This window comes from Chanos chanos, chromosome 6 (genome assembly GCF_902362185.1).
Source record: "Chanos chanos chromosome 6, fChaCha1.1, whole genome shotgun sequence".
Taxonomy (NCBI): Eukaryota; Metazoa; Chordata; class Actinopteri; order Gonorynchiformes; family Chanidae; genus Chanos; species Chanos chanos.
In genome coordinates, this window is record NC_044500.1 from 30,520,863 (window position 1) to 30,544,812 (window position 23,950).

Below are 23,950 nucleotides of genomic sequence, written 5' to 3' on the forward strand. Positions count from 1 at the left end.
TATATATATATATATATATATACATAATATTTTTGGTACAGTAAAATAGAAAACCGTATACTAAAAGCAAAATAAACATAAATACAATACAAATATTTTGTCTTGTATAAAATAATTTGCTACACAATACTCAGAAACATTCTACTGGCTCTTATGTTAAAGCAAAATGAAGTATTAGATTTTTGGCACAAGGAAAAAAAAACATATCACGATAGAACATGGCCACATGGCAATGCCACGAAAATCCAGTAATCAGGGAGCCATCAAGTACACACTGTGGGTACCTCTAAACTAATGTCAACTTTTGAAATGTTAATAGCAATACAAGTATATACATTCTCAATCAAAAACAGAAATGAAAGCAAAATGACAAATGACTTTACATATTTATAAGTATGCATACATATTTATAGAACACTAAGACTTGTTTTTTATTTTTAAAAAAATGAAAAAAACCTGTTTCATTTCTAGGTTCACTTATAAGATTCAGATGTACAGAATATATGTTTATTTTGCTTTGAAACTAATTTCCACAATATCTCTTTTAATTCCAAATTATTTTGTCAGTGTGTAGGCCCTTTCATAAAGCAATTGGAATATCTGTAACCAAAAGATATTACGCTTTTGACAATAGCCAAAACAACAATAACAATAGCTAGAAACTACATTGTAAAGTTTTACAGGGTATATTTCAAAAGTAGATAAAGAATTCTTATGCCCTGATGTACTACTTTGTTTCAAAATCATAATATTCATATATATAAAAGAGCAACAATATGAAACTCAAGCCATTCCTAAACAATTTGCCTTGGGGTGAACTATGCTAAGCAATGTCCACCTACCACTTTTCGCATCAATCATACGATCACCCATAGTCAAGGACACACATTGAGCCGCAAGTTCAAAACAGGGCAAACAGAGTCTGGTAGCATGGCCTGAACTGTCTTTCACTGCACTTCAGGCGTTCTCCAGTCAACAGTCCTCAGGGATCAGACATGTCCATGAAGTCCTTGTCTGGAGCTGGACCTCCACGGTACCAGCTGCAGGAGCCATCAGTGCGCTTGATGCATGCGTACTGGCGTGCCTGTTCCCCACTCAGGCTGTTGTCTATCAGCCAGTCGGTCCAGAGGCACTCGTTATCAGTCGTGGTGGAGCAGGGAACTGAATAACATGTAGCGATCTGAGGGAACAGGGACCAGTCAGTGTGCATTACGGTTTTAAACCAACAACGAGATAAACTGAAGTTATGCTGTTGAACTCAGATGATTTTTTGGGGTTTTTTTTCAGTTATTTAGCTTTCGATTACATGAACATAAATAATATGAGGCTGGCACGGCATGTATTTGAATCAGTTTTGATGCTCACATTTGCATAGCAGGGTAAATGTTTTCTTCGTTATGATGTAGTAAAGCAAAATGGCCAAAATTGACATCCTAGTGTAAAGTTTAAAGATGAAGCTTAAAGGCTTACTCTACAGTCACAGCCCATCTGGTATCTGTAATTGAGGTTTTTCTTCTGTGACAGGGACAGGTTGTCCCAGGGCTCAATGAAATCACACAGTCCAATAGACACCTTCCCATCACTCCACATATTACCTTGAACAAAAGACAAGTAGAACTCATGCAAAGATTTTACTTAATTTTAAAAAGCAGTAACAATTATCATCAGATATAATTATTACAATTGATTTCTAGAACAAATTAGAATAGGTACATCAATACGTAGGCCAGCTCAGTATGACTTTATGTACTTGCTAACCAAAGCAAATTCAATGTAAAACTTAGTCAGGGCATTAACATGTTCTTATATGGGAAAAAGAGTAGATGAATCAGTCTCTGTGTTTGATATGTGAGTGCTGATAAGAGTGTACTGGGAGTTTCTGCTGACGTACATAAAGCCTGGTATAATGCCAACATCTTTTTACATCACAGGCTGGCAAAATTTGAAATGTCTGTACTTATGCCAAGTTAAACTGTTGGTAAAATGGCCGCTTATGTTCAGAGCCCTTAAAACCAGTTTCTTCAGACCATAATGTACCTGATAGCAGATATTGGACCTTATTAGTGGCATCCAGCTTGACCCCACACAAGGAGGAATAGACTGATGTGTAGACATACTGAATATCCTTCACCTTGTCAAAGCCTTTGAACATCTGTGTATTGAATGTGAAAGAAAACATTTAAACCAACATTAAGTTTTATAAGTGGTACATGTGCCACATGTCTCTTGTGTTTTAAAGACAGCATGATGTGGACAGTAAGAGACTTGTGGCTAGTACAGTATCATTTTCATGAACATTGTACAGCCACAACCTTTCTCAATCAAAAACGGATAACCCCTAATGAAATCTAATTATGAAATCATTTTTCCAGCTTCCTGGACACACAATCTGATTGTTTGAGCAAACTGGTTTCATTAGGGAGGATATAATTCGGACTTTTAGTCATGAAGAAAAACTACTTGGCTGTTGAGCTATACATTTTGCATCATAATTTGGCCCTAAAGTCTAAGCCTGGCTCTCAAAGCTGTGCTATGTCTTATCAGTCCAAACTGGTGAAATGTTCTTGACACAATGAGCAGTGCAGTCAGAGTTTCTGCCTTGTAATTCAATTTTCCATTTTTGGCTCATACAGTTCTCTAATATTAGATTTTATGACAATGTGTTCATCAAGAGTCAATCTGTAGCACAGAGAACACTCTGTGTTCTATGTAGACTTAGAAACGGTACTTATGGACTTCAATGTGTCATCGAATACCGCCTAAGGCATTCTCTGTCATAAGTTAATCACTCTTGTAAAACAGTCCATCTTAACCTAAAATCCAATACATAAAGACAAGGGGAAGCAAAATATTGAATCATGTTTCTTGATGAAATTAGGGGGAATTCTCAAACACGCTATGTAGACTGACCTGTTAAATCAGCTTACCTTGATTAGTTTGATTTCGTATTGGATTATCTTTGTGTAGGGTGAAGAGTTGTTGCTTGGAGATATGATCTTCTCCCCAGTAACCTTTGCCCTGATCACTAATTAAAAAAAAAAAAAAAAATCAGTTTTCACTAAAGGAATTATTCGACGCATTTGAAACAATTCACCCCTCTTGACCAACCATCTTCTATCATAACGAAACATAAATAGCTTTCACATGTAATTGAAATAGATAAGAATTCACAAGCTTTTCTACCTACAAAGATTTTACTGTAGACTTATCTGCATCTTATTATCAGTACATTTTCTCCTCTAGGAGCTTTAAACATTTGTCTTTAGTATTCTTCCAACATCGCTGTCAAGTGGTTTTATTTTTAAAAATTATGATGTTGTGACTACACCAATAAGAATGGCGTTTTGGTCCCCGAGCGTTCGCATATAGCCACACAAACAAACACAAACACACACACACACTCACACACAAACAGACTCTGTCAGGCATGGTGCCTGGGCATGTTTAATATGCATGAGCTGCTGCAGGTCATATAAATACTCTCTACCGTATTCCCTCAGCCATATTTAGTGGGGAACACATTTTGAAGAGAGGGAGAAAAAGCCTTTTGATTGTGACATGTTTTCCATAAGACACAATCACATTTAAAGTCAAATTAAGAGCAAAGATGTGCCTTTTTCTAGGATATCATTCAGTGCATGTTTTGCATTGCAAATACCTCACCCTATTCTCTGTCAAGACACTAAAGAGTGGTCAGCCCACTGGTGAATAAATTAAATTTCTACAGAGAAAAAAAAAGCCATAAAACAGAACAGAAAGTCATGATGCTGACAGTGTTTGTTGAATATGGTTACACTGGGGAGGTTGTTTAGAGACCTTTTGGCTGTTGTTAAAGTTCAGTGAATGCTGAGGGAATCTGTCTACAATTACAAGCACATATCTGTCATTCCATGCTTCATTGTTGAGCAGGGGAGATTGGAATGCTAATCCAGCTAGACAGTCTACCCTCTGTGAACACCGTGGCATATCCCCAGTTTATGGAACCCTGACTCCTTTGGCCTGATGCTCACACCTTCATCAAGAGAAGGAAGAAATTCTGTCTGAGACATTATCAAAATCATGTATGAGAGAAAAAGCAGAACATTGCTAATTAAAAAGACCACTTTTGAGTTTCTTAGCCAAAGACAAACTTTTTAGACAATGTTATTTTGAAATTAACATCTAGGGAAAGTATGAAGTAAAGAGACTTAAGTTTTTGATGTGTAGCAAATATTTGCAATTTCTTTTACCTTCTGAACAGTCTAATTTAGCCAAGGCTTTATGAATAGCTAATAAGTTCTAGTACATTCCACATCTTAATTAGTCCGCAGTTTAAACAATGAATATTGTCACAGCTGTCATAATCTGACAATTTGTATTGTCAGATAACACAAGGATAGAAACTGTGTGGACGTTAGTAGAGTGCTTGTTAATCCAAAGTTAGTGGACATCTTGTCTGCCTATAAAGCAGTAATAGCTGAACACTCAGTTCCAGTCAGTCTTGACAATAACCAAGACAAAGTAAAGCCTTAAGTTTATAGTGTGTAGCAGAGCCATCTGTTACTGACGTATTCATTTTGGGTGTTGACAAGCTTCTGAGGGCCCACACTGCGGTTTCATTTAATGAGTTTTTTGAGCTAATGTCACAGGATACTCTCTTCCAAAACAAAATCTTTATTAGATTACAGCAAATGTGCCTTTGGTGCACAGCACATTTCTTCTTCAGTGCACTAAAGAGTGCACCATTTACATAGAGCTCAGTTCAGATAGTAGTATATTAATTTGAAAATGGAGACCTGGATTAAGACAAGAAGCTTCCCATTTGTGCTTGTAAAATGTAAGATTTTCTGTTTGGTGCTGCAGTCAGAAAGACGTGGATCAGCAGTATGTTTCCTTCTTTCTGCTTCAAATTCAGATGTCCCAAGAGTCTGGCATAGAGTCTAGCACACTGTAGGATGGTATTTAACATATTACATAAATACTGTAAACAGACTGTATGTCTCTGTTTGGAGATCATTCCTTAATTTCATGCTGTGATATTTGGTCAGAGCAGAAGAGACAACCAGTCTCCTCCGAAGGTTCAGGAATTCCAGTAAGAGACACAGTTTGTCTATGTCTCATAGTTTCAAGCAATCAAATATAAAGATCTAAAAAAGGTGCTGGCTTATTATTATTAAATCTATATCAGGAATTTTTGTGTTCAAAAAGGATTTTGAACTTCTTCCACTGCATATTCATGTTTCAGGTTACCAAAGTTATCTTGTCTGTGTCTTTAAAAGCCATAAGTTAGTACACTAACTCTGTCTTGACATAGCATATTAATTTGATGTTACTTTTTAAGCTTGTGCAGTACGTAGCTAGGTTAGGCAGGCTGGACTTTCTCCAGCACTTGGGCATTTGTGTTTTGGGCCTAATAGTTAAAGAAATGTGTAAGCTTTGCCCTCTTGAAATGCTAAGAGGACTTGGCAGTACATGTAAAGAGAATAATAGGCCCACGGAGAGGCTTATATGTGCTGATTATGTGTCTATAATTATGTCTAATATGTATGACACACTTTATAAAACTGTCCCAAAAACATTGACCCAAATTACAACTTAATCTCCCAAACCACTTCTTAATTGGCAAGCCATTGTCAGGAGTTAAATTTAGACTTTTTGTTTGTTTAAAGTTTTTGTCATTATGCTGGTGCTTTTATTAATGTAAAAACAGCTGAAAACCCCCCTATCAGTGGTATTGGATATACTGAATATACTCTCTAAAGTACAGAAAACAGAAGTTTTAGCATTAGTTTAAGAGTGTACACCGTCTATCATATTTAATTCTTGCGTACTGAATATGCTGTTGGCCTTGTTATCTACTGAGGTGAGTTTTATGACTTAACAGCACTATAAAAGCATTCTGCTTGAGTCTTGTTAAAAACAAAACAAAACAGAAAAAAAAACAGCCAAATGAAAAATGCGTAGACAAAAGTTATGACTGTATTGTTGTGACAAGTGAGAAAATAAAACCGTTGAAAAAAAATCCAAGTCCCCTTGCATTGGATGAAAATATACAAGAAAAGAGAACAGATGTGGCAAGTATAGTGCTACGTGGTAGTTTTACTGAGCTATAAACAACATTTATATGGCAGATGAGTAATACCTGGCTACACACTCAGTAATGTGATGAGAGAGACTTTTGTTTTCTGTGCAAATCTATCACTTATCAGTTAATAATGTCAATGGATAATGCACAAACCATCCTCGTGAGAATGTTTCCTTTTCTTTTTAAAGCAAAGTATGTGAATCAGATACTCTTGTCTGTTACTTTAATATGCACACAGCACCCTGCTCCATGTGATGGATCACAGAGCTGTTCAATATGTTTCTGCGGACCCCGAGTCAAACTGAACTGTTTATCTTGGCAGAAAGAGAGACAGAGAGGACAAGAAAGGGTCCAGGCAGGAAAGTTTTTCATTGTTTTCAAAGATGTTTTGATCTGAACAGAGAAACCAAGGCAATGTTTTATTCCCAAAGATTTACTTAGTTGCACTATGGTGGGAAAAGGTAGGGGGGGGGAAGTGCTTTTAAATGATCTCACTCTATAGCATTTCTACAGGAAATCAGTTTAAGCCAAAATCTTTTTCTTTTTTTTTTTTTTTTTTTTGCAGATTAAATGAGATGTGGAAAATATTACGTTCTTTAAAGCAAAAAACAAACAAACAAAAAAACTAGTATCAAAGCATAATATTTTGAGTGCTCACTAAAATGAACGATGGTAACTTTTTTTTTTTTTTTGACCTAGATTTCCTATACAGTGTAAAACATTATCTTAGCCTCATCTCTTCACCCATATAATTTTGTCTTTGGATTGTGTCAGTACCAAAGATCATTCAGTCCAATATGATGTAGTGCCCATTAGTGTAATGAATCTGTGTAATATGTGTGATAGACCCCATACTGGGGTGCAGGCATAAGGTCACACAACAACAGTGTGCTATGGGGATAGTGAGAGGATTTTATCAGTCACTAAAAGAATAAACTGCAGAACAAGATTCCTTTCCCTCACTCCCACACTTATACAATTGTATGCATACAAATCTCCATACTGTTAGCTCTGTCCAGAGTGAACAGAAATGTATACATTTTTCTACAACCTTATTTGGGAGTCTTTGGTGCTAATGTGAACTTAATAATACACAGCTAGTTATCTTTTCAAAATGTTCGTGTCATTTCAGACATGCTGTATGACCTATTCACTAAAATATTCACTCTCTGTGACTCTAACTGTTAAAAGCCTCTACTCTTGTACTGGCACAAAACTGTACAAATCCAGAGTTTACCAGTTTGAATATTTCTAGCACTTACTTACTTACTTAAAGATGTGTTAACACCATGGAATCATAAGAACAAGTTGAACCTGATTTAAGTTATGCCCCCCCCCCCAAAACCATTTTTTCATCCATAAAGCATGTAAAGTTAACACAAATGAAAATCTTATAATGAACGTGAAAGTTCACGAAGTCACATACCTATCTCGGAGTTGCAGAAGTGCTGCTGGGGGTGTGCAGGCATGCAGCTGCAGCCCTCAGCGGGAGCCTCCATCCCCAGGGCAAGGAGCAGCACTAGCCCCAGCTCCACACAGCCTGGCAGCAGGACGCCCATGGTCACAAGTCTGTCCTTCACTTCTTGTTAGTGTCTTGTTGAAAAGTAGTGCGGCGGTGCGACTAGTGGGTGAAAAGATGGCCAGGCACGAAAAAAAAAAAAAAAAAATACTGACAGCAAGAGAAAAATAAATAAATGATAATAAAAAAAGACACTCTGACACCCGTTACCTCACTGTCTGGGTCTTATGCAAAGCCTCTTTTGCCCTCTCTCTCTCTGTCTCTCACTTTCTCTCTCTCTCTCTCTGTCTCACTCACTCTCTCTCTGTTTCTCTCTCTCTAACTGTCTCTCTCTTTCTCCCTCTCTCTCTCTTTCACGCTCTCTCTGAAGCCTGAGAGGGTGAAAGAGAGGGAACCTCTTATGTAGAGCTCATCTTTGACCGTGGGAGGGACCGCCCCTAAAACAGAAAGAACAACCCCCTGTGGAGAATTCATGTGTAATGAGAGATTTATGTACAGTTCCATACTGCCATTACTTACACATTGGATCAAGAAAAATGTCATTCAATACAGAAAGGAGACAGATGCTGCCATTTAAATCTCCAATCATGTAAATTACTTTTTAACTGCCTCCTTGAGCTTTGCTTAGTTTGGAAATTGGAATGCTCAGCATTCAGCTACTGTTACATAAGTCAAACATTTTTCCTGAAATGCATTGTTTGAATGCAAATGCCTCTGCATCCTTTTAGAGTACACTTACTAGTTACCCTGGCTGAAGCGCTTTTTACCATCTTTACATCTTAAAGTGGACCATTCAGTTAAAAAATCGTGACTAGCATCTTCTCTCTTCCTGTGCATCATTCTTTTACTTCTTCAATTGCCATGTTCGATGCAACCCATATCCTTTTTCCTCTTAGCCACACAGGATGTGAAAACAAACAGCTGCAAGCTACACACCTGTTCAAAATGTTTGTTCTTAGCTTTACACACACCGTTCAACGCTCAGAATACGTACTAAATCACACATTTGGCCACCAATCTGAATTCTAGACCAAAGGGCCCCAGTCTTTTATAAAGCTGTAAATTATGTTGTTAATTGGCACAAGTGTGCCAGTTGTCTCCCTCTGAAGATGGATTTAATAGCAACCTCTTGTGGTTAGGTTAATATACCATTTTTCAGCAGTCTAGTTTTGGTCCTTACATTTCACATTTTATCATGTTGAGTGAAGGCTGTAATATAACTGTCAGAGCAGAGGAGAAATCCAAACCTCTGTAAAAGAACATATTTACTGTGTGGGTGTGCGTATGCGTGTGTGAGTGTGTGTGACAGAAAACTAAGCATTATGGCATTATGTGGTTACATCCTGGTATGAGCTTCTTGGCATGATTGGCTGGATTATGTCTACTCCATGTTATATCTCTGCAAAAGGGTGTCTGGCAATGTTTCAGAAAAGCAAAGGATAAGAAGAATGTTGTTTTGAATTAAACAATATGTAGATATGCAGATATCTGTGTCTTTTTATCTAGATCCTGGTTCAGTCCTAGAATGTCAATATATAACACAAAAACAAACATAAGTACATGAGTTGGTTAAAGGCAGAGAGGGTGTGGGTCAAGGGTGTTAATCAAAATGTCCTTTGTACCTTCTTTTTTATGCCAGTTGACTAAAATCTCACGGAAAGCTTTAACTGGTGAAAAATTAAGTGAACATTTAAGAAGTAAGATATTTCCAGTTTATGTGTCACTTTCCAGTAAAACTGAGACACCTTCAATCTCACAGAGTTCAAACTGGTGTTTACTTCCTAATTTGTCTTTCTGAAAGACTTGTGTAATCACATGACCACAGGCTGACAGCATGTTTATTAAGAAGGTCTCAAAACTACAACATGAGCAAGTGTTTGGTAATCAGTGAGTCAGTAAGCATGTTCTATCATGTTAATAGGTTTGGAACTGCACAAACACATAAGATAAACATACAAATTACAATGGTTGTTTCCCTTCATTGTTTGTTAGTTTGTTAGTTTTGTGAAAGACATGGTGAATGATGAATAACTGTGCCTTAAATCTGACTTTCAGATTTCCATGCCCACATTCCCAGTGGTTGTTAAAATTGGACATGCCCATTCTGGTATGGGAAAGGTAAGACATAAATGTCAACAGGAGGTTATGAAAACTTTTGACAACATGTTGAAATCATTAAGACTGGAGAATTTATAACTGAAATTCACAACCTGAACTGTCCACTAACTATTTATATTAACTGCCAAGGCTTTGTTCTGTTAATTTCACCCACAATGTAACACTGTAGGGGAAATGAATATAAATTTATAAAGATTTCACATGGAGTTTCTTCAGCAAAACAGTTACGCTTCAGTTATGTGACCCTGTTTTGTCATTACTGATGCTTTTCCTTTGCTTACAGGTGAAAGTTGAGAATCACAGTGATTTTCAAGACATCGCCAGTGTTGTTGCTATCACCCAGACTTACACCACCACAGAACCCTTTATTGATGCCAAGTATGATATCAGAGTCCAAAAAATTGGTAGTGATTACAAAGCATACATGTAAGTATATGTGTTTACATGTGCCTTAAGATCTCTTATAGCATAACAAACTGACTTGATGGTCAATCATCTGACATTTTTTTGTTGTTGTTTTGTTTTTTTGTTTTTTTTTCTGGCCAAGATTGTCTGGTAGACTGTCTAGTACCATGTCTGAAGTACCATAGTGAAATTTCGGGTATTTTGGTCATATAATTTTTTATTCAGTTTCATGCTCACAGCGTTTAAGTACTATGCCATAGAAAATGTAGCAGTTACTGGGTAACTTGGTATTCCAAAAGAATCATGTTACATATCACTGTATATTTGAACCACTTTTACAATTTTTCTTTATTTTTTAAGATTTTGAGATTTCCCATCCCAAATTTTACTTAACCACAATAAATCACCCAAAACAACACCAGCTCTTAATATTTTATGGCATAATAGCCCAATATGAGTTTTGCTATTGTACTATTGTAATGATAGTACTATTCTGCTCGATAAAAAGTACTGCTCTTCAACTCAATAAAACTAACTGCTTTACTGTATCCCACTATACTGCATATAGTTTACTACTGGCAATATACAATTGTTACAATATAATCTGTTATATATTATACCTTAATAAAGGTGGTAACAGTTAGTAGGTTTTCTGAATTGTTTGTGTGAAACCTTCAGGAGGACGTCCATTTCTGGGAACTGGAAGACAAACACAGGCTCTGCCATGCTGGAGCAAGTGGCAATGACAGACAAGTGAGTATCTTCCGAGCAGTTAGCTTTGTGTGAGTGGAAAAAATAAACACACTGCGTAGGTGAGTCCAGCAACTCTGCTATTCACGCGGCACATTTTCAAAACCTCAGTCATGTTCACTTTTTGTTCTTCTGTATGACTGAAAATTCCTCCCTCAACAGATCATTCCCACTTCCTCCACGAATGGTGAGAGGGGTCTCAGACAGCAGCAGAGTTGCATAATTAAGGAAATATCCCGGTCTTACATCTATTGCCAAGAGGCAAAAATACCAAGCTGTCTGGAATCCACAGGCAGTAATTATTGTCTAGCAGCCCAGATTTCTGTACAACTTATTATCCAGTGAAGGATCAGACCAATTAGTAATACAATCTGCTCAGGTGGAACATCTCAGTGCTATCGACACATCTTTGACCCTGTCTCACAAAGTTTTCTCCAGAAAGTTACTTAGTAGTTGTTCATTGTTTTGTTGGGGTGAATCTCTTTTTAGTTGCATTTTAGAATAAAAATCTCCTTTTCTCTTTCCTCCCACAGGTATAAATTATGGGTAGACACCTGCTCTGAAATCTTTGGTGGTCTTGATATCTGTGCAGTTAAAGCCATTAACGGCAAGGATGGGAAAGACTACATTACCGAGGTGAGATGAATCCCAATCAGTAGGCCTAGAAAATGAGACTGTAATTCAAAGAAATGGTTTAAAACGCTGGTTGATGAAACCAATGATCTGGTACTACAAAGTGGGCATGTTTACAACTGCGTTCTTTGAGTATCTAGATTCTTTAATTACCTTTATCATTAGTTCCTTAGCTCTAACAATCAGAAATGTATATGTTAGGGCTGTCCTGAACACCATTTTTGGGCTCCGAAGCTTTGGTAGTAATCAGCAGCGAATATTCGATTAGTCGGCCTACGGGGGGCTGGGTTGAGCATGACTCTGGAAGGACTCAGCCACATATTTCTCCATTCTGGGCTGAGATGAACGGCATAGCGCTGTAACACGTGTCTTTCGGTTTAATTATAGGCATTCATTTTCAAGGAATCTATCGTTCTGTTACAAGCAGTTCGTCTTGACCATCTCTCCCCTGTAACTACTTCATTTAAATGGTTCCGTCACCATGTGTTCGGCATTTTGCCTTCCCTTTAATGGCCAAGGTGAACTGAAGCTTTACGTTCAATGCTGTGAGTGAGAGGGATGTCAGACCAAAGCTGAGATGGTATACACCGAAAAACTTCAAACAATAGCCGAGTCTAAAATAAGCACAGGCTTAATCACGCAACCCTTTCAGTGAAATAAACATCTGCCTCAAATAAACGCAGAGGAAAATTGTGCCGGTGTTTATTTTTCGTGACTATAAAACGAAAGAGCAGTGGATTAAAATGTTTACAGTAGTCATATTTATTTTTGTGGCTAAAAACTAAACAAGACTGATTTTGAAAAGGTAGCCCTTGTTTCTCCAGGCTATGAAAAGGAATGCACATGGGTTAAAAAAAAAAAAAAGAAACAATGTTAGGTTGTTTTAGTAAATTCAGTTTGCTTTATGCGTGTTCATCTGTTCACGAATTAGATTAAACATAAACGATTAAAACAAACTTTCTTTCGGATCATGTTAGCCTGAATTCACTGTGATACTGCTACACTGTAAACCCAAATAAGTTCAATCAACTTGAAAATTTTGGGGTAACTCATTACCCTAAAAAGTTAGTAAACAAATATAAGTTGAGAGTGCTAAGTGCTAAGTGCTAAGTACTAAATTGCACCTCATTATGAGTTTTGGTATAATAAACTAATTCTTCATGCTAGGACAACTTAAACTTATCATGTTAGATACAACTTAAAAGTATTTTCGTGTGACTCATAGATTCTTGTTAATTGAACTTTTTGAGTTAACCAAACCTAAATTTTCCTCTTGGACGCATTACATTACAAAGTTACTTTATAAATATTTTTAAGATATAAAGGTGCTTCAAACTGTACACCTAGAATCCTACAAGAACGTACTTGTTTTTCAATGCTGGTTTAAGATCGTCACGGAACAACATCTTAATATTTAGGTGACATTTTGACTTCGAGGCGTTCAGTCATTATCTCACAGATGGTAACATCGCACCATTGCCTTGTCAGCAAAGCACCGCACCAAATGCAAAGTAGTTGTAACGACGACTGTAGTGACTACCTTCTTTTTTAAAAACTCTTCTTAATTGCTGTAGAAAGTTCGCTAGGTCCAGTGCAAGCGGAGGTGCCCCATAATGCACTGCAGCGCTGATGTCGACAATGGAATTCCACAATTTTAAGTTATAGTGACTCAGTAATTTGCACTTCATATTACATAAACCAAAAGTGATTTGAAATTAATTAAAGTTTTTAGTTTACATAACTCAAAACTGGATCATGTGTTATAACACCTCAACATTTTTAAGTCAGTAGAATTTTTAAGGACATTTCAAGTTTACACAGTTTAATAGAATTAAGTTATTTGAATGTTTTGGTTTACAGTGTATTTAGACTGTGCTCTCCCATTATAGGTTGCAAGGACAATGTTGAACTTACTTTATTAGTGATTCCTGTTTCAGGTGCTACCGAAGAGCGCTGTATAATGTTTGTTAAGTAGGCTACTTGGGGAAAAAAGGTGGTGAATTTTCCTGGTCAGTTCAGCTACCAATAACTTGCAGAAGTCTGAGGGCTTTAGGTGAAATAAACGCAGGTCTCTTATTATCACTGAGCGTTCAATAAACGCTGGTAAAGTTAGAAATTAAAGCAAATAAACATCCAGCGATGTGCGATAACATTGTTCAGTACTGCAATGACAATATAACTGGCAATGAATAAACAGATACTGAAGTGTGCATATTAGCTATACAGTTCCTATGTCTTCCTGCTTTAATAGGTACGCTGCTAACATAGACCCCAAACACGGAATAGCCTATGCCCACTAAATAAAGAAATTAAATAAATTATTTTGTATGATGGAGTATTAGGGCCACACTGAGGGAAGAAAATTATGAAAAAAGTCATAATTTTAGGCTTCCTCTTGTCTTAGAGGGGAAATATCAGAAGAACAGTCTGTTGCCTGCCTTAAAATGAGGAACGTGGGGCATCTTGTGAAGTAATATTTTAGTATAAGTTTCACAAATAACAAAATACTTAATCTTTTGGCATGTCAGAACCACACTATCATGAGTATCAGGACTTTGAAAAGATTGCCATTGACTGTCCTCTCGCGCGTTTTGTTGGTTGCTGGTGGTAATATATTTTCTTAAAACTTATGCTTTTTTTCTAGAAATTTTACGTTTTTATTCTAGTAATATGTTTTTTCTTGTAAAATTACAACTTTATTCTCATAATATTACGACTTTTTCTTAAAATATTATGACTTTATTCTCATTTAATTACGACTTTATTCTCGTAATATTATGACTTTATTCTCAATTACGAACGAATATTACGAACTTATTCTGGAAATCTCAGAATTTTTTCCCCCTCAGTGTGACCCTAATACTCCTAATTTCAAACATGCCTTTATTGAACAAATTGTTCGGCATGTTTTACACACTACCTGTGTGTGTAACATGTAGTATCTCCTGAAACCAAAATGATTCCAAATAGCAGAAGTGCTGTTCTATTTCACCACAAGGTCTTCCTTAGCCACCTTTTCTTCGCTTTTCTCTCCTTCCTCAGCCATCGTACTACTTAACCTCGCAGTCGCCACCAAATTGACACCAGTTAATGTGCGGGTAGCTGACAGCAAGCTGGGGATTCATCTGATTAGCCACATGGAGTGTATGCATGGCCCATGTATCCAGGGCTCCAAATGTTCGCATGCCAAATGTGAATGCATGGTGCAAAATGATTTTTCTTATTAATCGCCTTTCAGGCAGTCTTTTGCAATTTTTTTCACCGCGCATGTTCATATCGCGATGACAACGAAAATACAATTTATCAGTCAGCATATATATATATATATATATATACACACACACATAAATACACACATACGTATGTGTGTGTGTGTGTGTGTGTGTGTGTGTGGTGTGTGTTTGACTGACAATTTTTAGTATTAAAAGGCATTTCTAGCAATTCTCTCATTTACAAAGTAAGTAGCCCTCTTCTTGGACAACCACACTGCTGCAGGACTGTTCTGGGCTGAATTTAAATCACCATAGAAGCAAATGAAATATTCAGAAGTACTTCAATACTTGTATGATCTGAATAAGAATCTGGATTGCTTGTTTGGGGCTGAGGCACAAGCAAACAGGTGGCCATCCATACAATTTTTTTTTTTTTTTCATTCTTTCATTCAAAGTTATCTCTTTGAAGTCTAGTTTACTTTGTTTGAATAAATATATTTATCAAATAGGTAATTTAAGTTATCTTTCAGTTGGTCTAAATGAAGTACATGGGATGGACCAAGGTAGGCATAAATAAAAATGAAAGGGAAAAAGATATGTAGATATCTTTATCTACAAACAGGTCTGTTTTCTATTCTCACATTCTCTCTCTCTATCTAATTTTCTCATCGGTGTAACATAGGCTAATCTCAGTTGTCTTGGTTGTTATTCTTAAAGTTTTAATGAGGCAATGTTTCATTCCTCAACAAACAGAATGTCTCAGATTAGCATGAGCATTTGAAAAGACTGAGATCATGCATACTGGGAACATGGCAAAATTAAGGGTGTTGACCACGATGATTAAGCATGAGGTGCTGTTCCAAATGTGCAGACTGAAGAGGGGTGTGTTTTTTTTATGTTTTCCAAAAACAGAAAACCTTATTACTAAGGCATTTGATCATATTTGGGAAATCTGACTCTTTTCAAATGCCACAATAAATGTAAGGTACTCTGGGTACTCGAAGATTAAAAACATGTTGTCATGGAAATGGAAACCACTGGTTGATCAAATACATATTCAGGACTTTTCTACTGTATATATTTAATTTATTTGACTTGTTAGTGTGTGCATTGGTCTTCTATGTCCTAAATTATACAATCTCCTAAAAAAATACAGTTTCCTTAGTTCTGAGTGCTGTTAGCAAAAGAAATGTGCGTTTTCATATTTGTGCAAATTTGCGAATTTTTTGCAGGCCATGTGACCATATGCAATCCATGTATCATATAGGGAAAAATCCTGACTGATATTTGATACAACTTAACTCCCAGTCTCACATGTCTGTACATTATCTCCTGTCCAATGTTTCAAGTTGGGAAAAGTACTATCTGTTTTTGTACTTTGGGAATCTCTTTGCTTGTTTCCCAAAGATAGACAAATTTGATTTACATACATAAGGACAGTGATTCAAATTTAAGCCACATGTCTTCCTCATACTTTGACTCCACTCTCAAGGCTCTGAGCTTTCCCTTCTAAAATGGACCCTGCACTTGATAGCTTCATGTCCTTATTGCTGCTTTCCACAAAGACAGAACAATGGCCTCAATGAATTTGTAATGATGCTGAAGAAAAAAAACACATTTCAGTGAGATTATGGATTTGTTGTTATTCTAATGATTTTATCCCCATGGAGATTATTTAAGTAGTAGGTCTTTGGAAAGCTATAACTTAGACCTCCACAAGAGTATAAGCCATACAGGAAACTGTAGTAGAAGTCGGACAGTGAGAGGATTTCACACATGTGATGCTTCATTTCCCAATACGCTGAAGGATGTGGCCATGATTTTTCCTATCCTTCTCTATCCCTTGAGATGCCACTATGAGGAGGCATTAAAACCCTGTAAGCATCTAAAGTCAGACAGACAGATTGCCAACTGTGTATCTTATAGATTTGTGGTAATGTTCTTTGCACATGACCACTCCACATCAAATTCACTCTATTTGTCTGTTGATGGATTAACATAGGGAAAATTTGCGTATTCCCTCCTAAAAGCATGTTGCCATGGAAATATTGCTTCCTCATGACAGCCTGCCATGAAATGATATGACTAGCACAGGTTGCCATGGAAACCTTGTTCCCTCATGTTTGTACTACACACAGGCAGCAATGCAGCCACGGACTGAAAGAAAACTCCAGGACATGTACTGCAAAACTGTTTTGGTTCATTACTCTAAAGGAAGCATCGGTCTTTGTGTGTTTCCTTTTATTAAAATGATTCTTCAAAGACGTCGTTGTTGTACTTGATTTAGCTCAGTAGTTGTGGTTATATATAGATATCAGGGGGTCAGAGGGTCAGTCCATTTTTTTGCTCATAATTGTGTAGTACATTCAATTCCTGTAGTAGATTAATCTGATTAATATAGACAATGGCACTTGATATCAGGTTGTCATGATTCTACTTTCTTACTCCTTTTGTGTGGGACATTTCATGTGTAGAAACCGCTGGACAGTATATTTAGAGTGCCCAAAACTTCAGAGCCAGCTGCAGCAGAGTCGCTTAGAAAATGGAGCTAGATGGAGTAAGGGTTGTAATTTTGTCCAGGCAGAATTGGTATGATGAGGGATTAAAAGAACTGCAGACAACAAGCTGTCCATGGGAAGCTAAGAACCAGTTTCTGCACCAGTAATTTGTAGCAGAGAGCTTTGTACACGGTCAAAAAAGACAGAGCATCCAAGTGATAGTTCACAATTTTCACAAAATTTCACCATTTTCTTTGTCTGTAATGTTGTATATTAAGTCAGATAGCTTAGCTGAGGACCTGAACTCTTTATACCAGTAAATATAGTTGACTGACAGTGAAAGCTTTTGGTGCGTAAAAAATTACTTCATGTTTGTTGTCCTCTTTCACTTGCTCTCTGAAAAAATGCAGTCCAGTGTTTCTTTTAATACCCTGCATACACAAGCCATAGGGTTTGATCCTCTCCCCTACAAAATAGGTCATACTCTGATTCCAGTCTTAACAGGGTCAGGATAAATGCATAGGTCATGCATGGATGAGAGCATATATGAATGGAGGACAACCAATGGTGCAATATTGCTGAAGTTTATGTGCTTCATTATAAAACAGTATGACTGAGAAACGCGAAATATCAAAGTTGCATTCTGAATGTTACTGAATCACACTTGATCACCAATTTGGAGCCATATCCATATTGTTTGTGAAGTTAAAAACTGTTTCTGCAAGCTATTTGCCATTCATTTGTTAAATGTTCATGAGTTATTTTCATGGAAAATTTCATTGAAATAGGTGCAAGTAGTAGCAATGAGCACAACTTATTTTTCCTGTTTTTCCCTTTATATTGCAATGAATTTTAATCCAGCTTGTAATGTATGAGTGTCAACAATGTCCTATTGCTCATTCCCCCAGGTGGTGGGTTCATCCATGCAGCTGATTGGAGAACACCAGGCTGAGGACAGACAGCTCATTGCTGAAATAGTTTTGGCCAAAATGAATCAGGCTGTGTCTCAGGCACCTGCTCGTTCCCCTCAAAGACCACCTACCACTGTCCAGCCACCACAGGTACATTAGAACGTGTCACTTAGAATTTATTAAAAACAACAATTCTTAGTATTGGGTTTCTGTAATACAGCCCTAATTCTAGGCATAAAGAGAGATATCAATTGACTGGATGCTTTGGATCTCTGTATTAAACAGCTGCATTCAGGATTGCTGATGGATGTATTCCTAAAATGTGTTTGGCTTAAGCGCCACCTGCTGTAGAACATCTATGCATATTCTAGTAAGCTCAAAACTGAACACTGGTTCTTAGTGGTATGCAAAAGCCATTACACTAAATCCTGGTCAATCCTTTCCAAGGATTTATATTAAGGGATGACAGGCACTGATCTGTTTAGTTCTGAACTTATCTGACCTTTCTTTGGTCCATGCATTGGTCTTTACTGCAGGCAGCTGAGTCTAAAACTATTTTAACTCTATATATGTAACATCATGTGCAACCTCAGATCTGGTCCTGGACCCCTGCTGATTTTTACTGGAAACTCAAAATTAGAGACTGATTGTCAACTGGGAATAAGTCTGTGCATTCATCAACCTTAGACCACAGTGTGTTGATTGCAATGAAAACCAGCAGAACTCCGATCACCTAGAACAGATTTTGAGGAAGCCCATTTTTATGTGTGATCATTGAATTTTCAACTTTAGCCCCACAATTAAACTAGCTCCTGATATTCCTGATATTAGCGTAAATTGTGTCAACTTTCTTTTCTTTTTTTTTTTGAAACAGAGCACCACAGCAAAGGAGGGCCCAACTGACCCCAACAAGATCCCAGGCCAGCGTCCTCCCCCACAAGGTTGTTTACAGTACATTCTCGACTGCAATGGTATTGCTGTAGGACCCAAGCAAGTCCAGGCAAAGTGAATCATCCACAGCAAGGCTGGAAAAAAAATGATTCTGATATACAGAAAGCTGAGTTGTCTGTCATGCATGGCACTTCAGAATAAGGTGGTGAGAGATCTAGCTTGTGCTGCTCAGCTGTCTTTTGGAGGTTGGCCTTGACTGTGTTTGTTTTTTACTATGCAGTATCCTACTGTATTGTTCACTTGTTTCTTGCTGTGTTTGTGGTTATGATTGCCTTGGTTTCTTTGCACATCTTGTGATTTTCAGGGCTAATGCTGTCAGTGTAACAAAAAAAGCAAAGAAAAAACAAAGTGTGCCTATGCCAAGTTCAGTGCTACTGTGTCCTTTGTGGTTAATCTGAAGTGTGAAGAATTTTAGACTTGTTTGTGTTCTTTTGTTCCGGTTCTCCATTTTAAATAATGCCTAGTTTGATTTCTGTTTGGCAAATTATGGTTTAATAGCACCCTGCTTAATTGTTTGTTTGCTTTTGTTTGGATGTAAGTGTGGGCGTGTGCACACGTATGTGTCATATTTTTTATATGGAGATCTCTATATGGATATTTTTGCATGAGTAATACAGACAGGCAAAGAATTGTATTTGACAAGACTGTATTTGAAGTGTTTACATGTAAGACATACGTGGAATGTATACTCGGTGTCAGTTCAATGTACTGAGATGTTGTTTTTTCTGCATTGTTAGTGCTGTTAGTTTGCTTTCAGAAGCATTAATATTTTTGAAGGTGGTTGTAACCCAGTTATGTTTGTTTGCAGAAGGGTGAAGTTAGTTTGCACTACTGATGAGCACGCAAACTCTAGACTCTAGGGGATTAAGATGCTGTTTACACAAAGTTCTTCTGGTTTTTAGAATTGAGATGAAAATTGTTGTCTGAACATTGCCCCTCATTTTCTTAAAAATTTTTCTTAGTCTCTTTCTCAAGCATATTTTTATTTGTCTTTTTGTTTGTTTGTTTGTTTTGGTCAGTTATGATTTTTTTTTTTTAATTTTTGAATTAATTTAAATTATTTTTATTATTATTATTTTATTTTGATATTACCAACTTTCGGTATTTTAGAAACCTAAAACTTCTGAAGTATACTTTAAAGTTGTACTTCAAAGTCCTGAAATACAACCATAACTTGTGTAGTTGATCCAAAACTTCAAAATTCCAAATAGTCCAAGAAAATGATAAAGTTTTATAGAGATGAATATTTTATTAAGATGCTTTATTGTGATGCACATTGGAAGCTCAAAACTAGCCAATGCAGATCAAAGAATTTACTGCATAAGTTCCATATTTTTAGCCTTGTGTTTTTCTCACCTTTCTAAATTTTAAAACCACAATTAGCCATTGCCTTACAGCGTAAGAAACGATACAGCACAAAATTAAATTTAATTAATTTTGTCCTTATCTATCAAACAATCATCAGAGAAGGAGATGTCACCCATTGCATTTGTGTAGAATACAGGGGCCCAATGCAGCAACAGTTAGTTCTAAATGTAGATTAATCTGAAAATACTAGTGAGTTATCTGATTTCATCACTTCAACAGGCTTAAGTTTTGTTATAAAATTGTTTAAATGGAAAATTGATTTCAGCTGGCCCTTTATCGTTCAAAAATTTACCCATTTTTTTAACCTTTCTTACCAATCTTCTTAACCTTTCTAAGTAATCTTTTCCACAGATTTTATTGCATAGTTAATTTTATACTATAACTTGAGAGAGTGAGGCAGGCACACATTGTGATCCTTATGAGAGGAACTTGGACACTTCTCTAATTGCATCATATAAAAACAGCTATTTGTTACATTCTGCAGTGGCTGTTTGACAGCTGCATTCTATGCCTATTATCACAATAATGAAGAAATGCAATAGAATTTATCTGTATTTCCAGAGGATTTAAAATCAACATAGTTTTTCCTTACAAAGATTTATAAATACTCTTATATGCAAATAATGATAATACATGAAAGTAATATGGTAAAACTAAACTTGTTAGTGACATTACACGATGCAATAGTAGCTCATAGAACATGTTTTGTTGTTACATTTTCTGATTGATAAGCGTGTCCTGGTTCAAAACACACAAGAAAACTGACTGACAAAGAGTACAGGGATCAATTGTGATCGAGTTGTATTATCTCAACAGTGTATTTTTAGATGCTTCATTTGTTACAAAACAGAGATGTCTTCGAGTATGTTATAATTGTGTATGTCTTGATGATTTACAGAGAAATCAGTAGTGAAAAACAGTAGAAATGCTCATATCTCTACAGATATTTGGCCTGTGATTTGTGGTTTTGTTCTCATGATGCATGTTAAATGATAGTAAATATATTTACATGTGAAGATAGCTTGCATGATATCTCACCAAAGAATAGAGAATTTTTACAAGAGAACTTTTTTGATTTTGTGGATTTTGACAAACCAGTTATGTCAATGTGTTCTATGATCAACATTTTTGGAGAGTATGAAGACAAGCACCCCAGGTTCAATTAATTATGGAATCATATTAATGATGAGAACTTGGAGAGGAGATACATGAACCCACTTTTCTCTTCCTCACCTTGAATCTTTCTTGACATGAGCAAAGTCTTTACCAACAATAGAACCTGTCAAGACAGCCCAAATGGCTTTTAAACCTGTCCCTCAGCTTCTCACAAAATTACAGAAAAAACACTGTTTATGGTCCGTGGCTCATTTCTCTGTGATTAAGGCTTTGTTCATGCTCATGCTTCTTTAAATCCAGTACTTGCACTGAACAAAAATGTTTTGGGATATACTTCAAGTTCTCTCCTGGTATATCTAATTTACCCCCCCCCCCCATGTCCAAAGTAATAAAACTCCCCTTTGCAAGACTTATATGTTCTGTGTTACTGAGTCACACTCCCACCCCCTTTCAGTTTTAATACCTTTGCTCCAACATGCATTGTGTGGTGGTTGTATATATTGGAATGGGCCAAAGTTTGATATGAAAGATTTCACCATTTTGATAACAGATATTGAATATGATCTGTAATCAGTTTGCAGCCATGGCATATGAAAAACGTTAAAAGTAACTGAATGATCATGGATAGTGCAATAGCACAATACGTATCACACAACAGTAATATCACACACAAAACAACCAAAATATTTGATCACTCACAATGAAATGTTAATAACTCACATACGCTCTTTCCTCTTTGTTTTTTGAAAGCTATAGAACAGTTTGCAATCTGTTTATATGACTGCTGTTGTAACAATGCATATCAGTATTTCTCATCATGATTACAATCATACTGGGTCCCACGCCCATATCAGTTATTGGGAACTTTATGTTCTTAAGTAAACTAAATCAAAATCATAATTTTCTTGTGTGTGCATGTGTGTTTCCCAGCAAAACCTTCATACATATACTCCAGTATGTGTAAGTGATGTATTCTTGATTTTGTTTCTTATGAACTACTAAGCATTATTCACTTCTCTCCCCCTTCATTCTTGTGCTCCCTCTCCTGGATATCCCAGGAAGTTTCTCACATCTTGACCAGCTTCCTACTGTGAACATGATTGTTGTGTCTTTACCTCAAAGCTCTGACCTTCAATCTGATACCCATGGTTACTTTGGTTAGACTTGGGGGGAAGCTTGTTTGTCTGTTACCTGAGAAAATAAAACATTTGAACTGGTGCTGGATTTAAAATGTTGCTTGTTTTTTATCAGTTTTATCCTTGCAATGTGAAAATGTTGTAATGTGATGAGTTTCTTTTGTACTAAACCTAGGGGCCCCAGTGCAACCCCAAGAATCGCAAAATAAGACTCCAGAACCTCCTTCAGAACCAGCCCCCAGTGCACCTGCCCCGGAACCGGTGCCCAAGGCAGCTCCCTCCCCTGTGCCTAAGGCAGCTCCTGCTCCCACCACACAGCAACCCAAGCCCCAGGTTCAGGCGACAGCTGTGCCTACACCAGGAAAACCAATGGAACTGCCCCCAAAACCGCAACCTGCCAAGCCACTTCCCCCTAAACCTGTGCCTCCAGTTCGCCGAAACTCCAAACCGCAGCTCCAACCAAAGCCCCAGACCCCTCCTCTGGCTAAGATGCATCCGAAGGTCCAGCCTGAGGCCACAGGTCAGGCCCCAGTGCAGGGTCAAGCACAGGCTGATTCAGGCTCAGCACAGCCCCAGTCCCCTGCTAAGCCTCCTCTGCAGCCTAAGCCCATACTCAAAGATGCCCCACCGCAAACTGAGGTTCCAGCTCAGACCACAGCCCCTGCAGAAGCAGCACCTTCAGCCCCTTCTCCAGCCCCAGCTCCCACTAAAGCCCCTGCTCCTGCCCCAGCTCCTGCTCCTGCCCCTGCTCCTGCCCCTGCTCCTGCCCCTGCTCCTGCCCAACCTCCCCCTGAAGAACAGCCTCCACCTCAACAGAAGTCAACCCATCCACTTCTAAAGTAAGCGCTTTTCTCATACTTTGGCTTATTAAGGTTATGATATTGATATTTTTTGATGTTTCTGGTAATGATGTTATTGATTTTTTTCAAGAAATACTACAGTTGGCAGTGTCTAAAAAAGATTTGACTGGCCATCAATAAAAATGATCAAGTTGCAATGAATAAGCCTCTTATTTTCTCTCATGTGATTGTTTTACAGTAAATCCCAGTCCCTGACCAATGCCTTCAATGCCTTTGGTGAGACATTCCGCTCTAGCAACGAGGACGAGGCCAAGGCAGAAACTATTCGAAACTTGAGGAAGTCTTTCGCTAGCCTGTTCTCTGACTAGTGGCTGGTCTATGGGCCAAAAGGGTGGCCGTCGATGACTTTACTGAAATCAGTGTATCTCTATCTGAGGTTAACCCTCTGCAGCTGTATACATTATACCAT

At 37.3% G+C, this 23,950-nt stretch overlaps 2 protein-coding genes across 3 annotated transcripts in view; one reads left to right on the top strand and one right to left on the bottom strand.

Annotated features, from left to right (window-relative positions):
• Positions 1–23,950, top strand: part of syn2b (synapsin IIb) — a 58,735-nt gene extending 34,785 nt beyond the window's left edge. Inside the window, exons 6-14 of one of the 2 annotated variants that reach the window (XM_030777861.1) lie at positions 9,639–9,701; positions 9,985–10,127; positions 10,785–10,859; positions 11,390–11,492; positions 18,108–18,260; positions 18,985–19,051; positions 22,857–23,381; positions 23,472–23,520; positions 23,720–23,950. In XM_030777861.1, coding sequence (XP_030633721.1) covers positions 9,639–9,701; positions 9,985–10,127; positions 10,785–10,859; positions 11,390–11,492; positions 18,108–18,260; positions 18,985–19,051; positions 22,857–23,381; positions 23,472–23,520; positions 23,720–23,849 — 1,308 coding nt within the window. In that variant the 3' untranslated portion in view covers positions 23,850–23,950. Of the gene's footprint in view, positions 1–9,638; positions 9,702–9,984; positions 10,128–10,784; positions 10,860–11,389; positions 11,493–18,107; positions 18,261–18,984; positions 19,052–22,856; positions 23,521–23,719 lie in introns of both variants that reach the window. The other variant, XM_030777860.1, reaches the window with a different exon arrangement.
• Positions 983–7,623, bottom strand: LOC115814893 (metalloproteinase inhibitor 4-like). The gene is made up of 5 exons (XM_030777863.1): positions 7,491–7,623; positions 2,928–3,025; positions 2,038–2,152; positions 1,471–1,595; positions 983–1,180 (listed from the first exon to the last, which is right to left on the bottom strand). The coding sequence occupies exons 1-5, from the start codon at positions 7,621–7,623 to the stop codon at positions 983–985; spliced, it is 669 nt and encodes a 222-aa protein (XP_030633723.1).

Excerpts from the sequence above, each read along its gene's own strand:
- LOC115814893 (XM_030777863.1), bottom strand. The coding sequence starts at position 7,623 with ATGGGCGTCCTGCTGCCAGGCTGTGTGGAGCTGGGGCTAGTGCTGCTC. Across the intron at positions 2,153-2,927 it reads ACGAAATCAAACTAATCAAG|ATGTTCAAAGGCTTTGACAA; the intron begins GTAAGCTGATTT and ends TTCAATACACAG. Across the intron at positions 1,181-1,470 it reads AGATGGGCTGTGACTGTAGA|ATCGCTACATGTTATTCAGT; the intron begins GTAAGCCTTTAA and ends CTGTTCCCTCAG.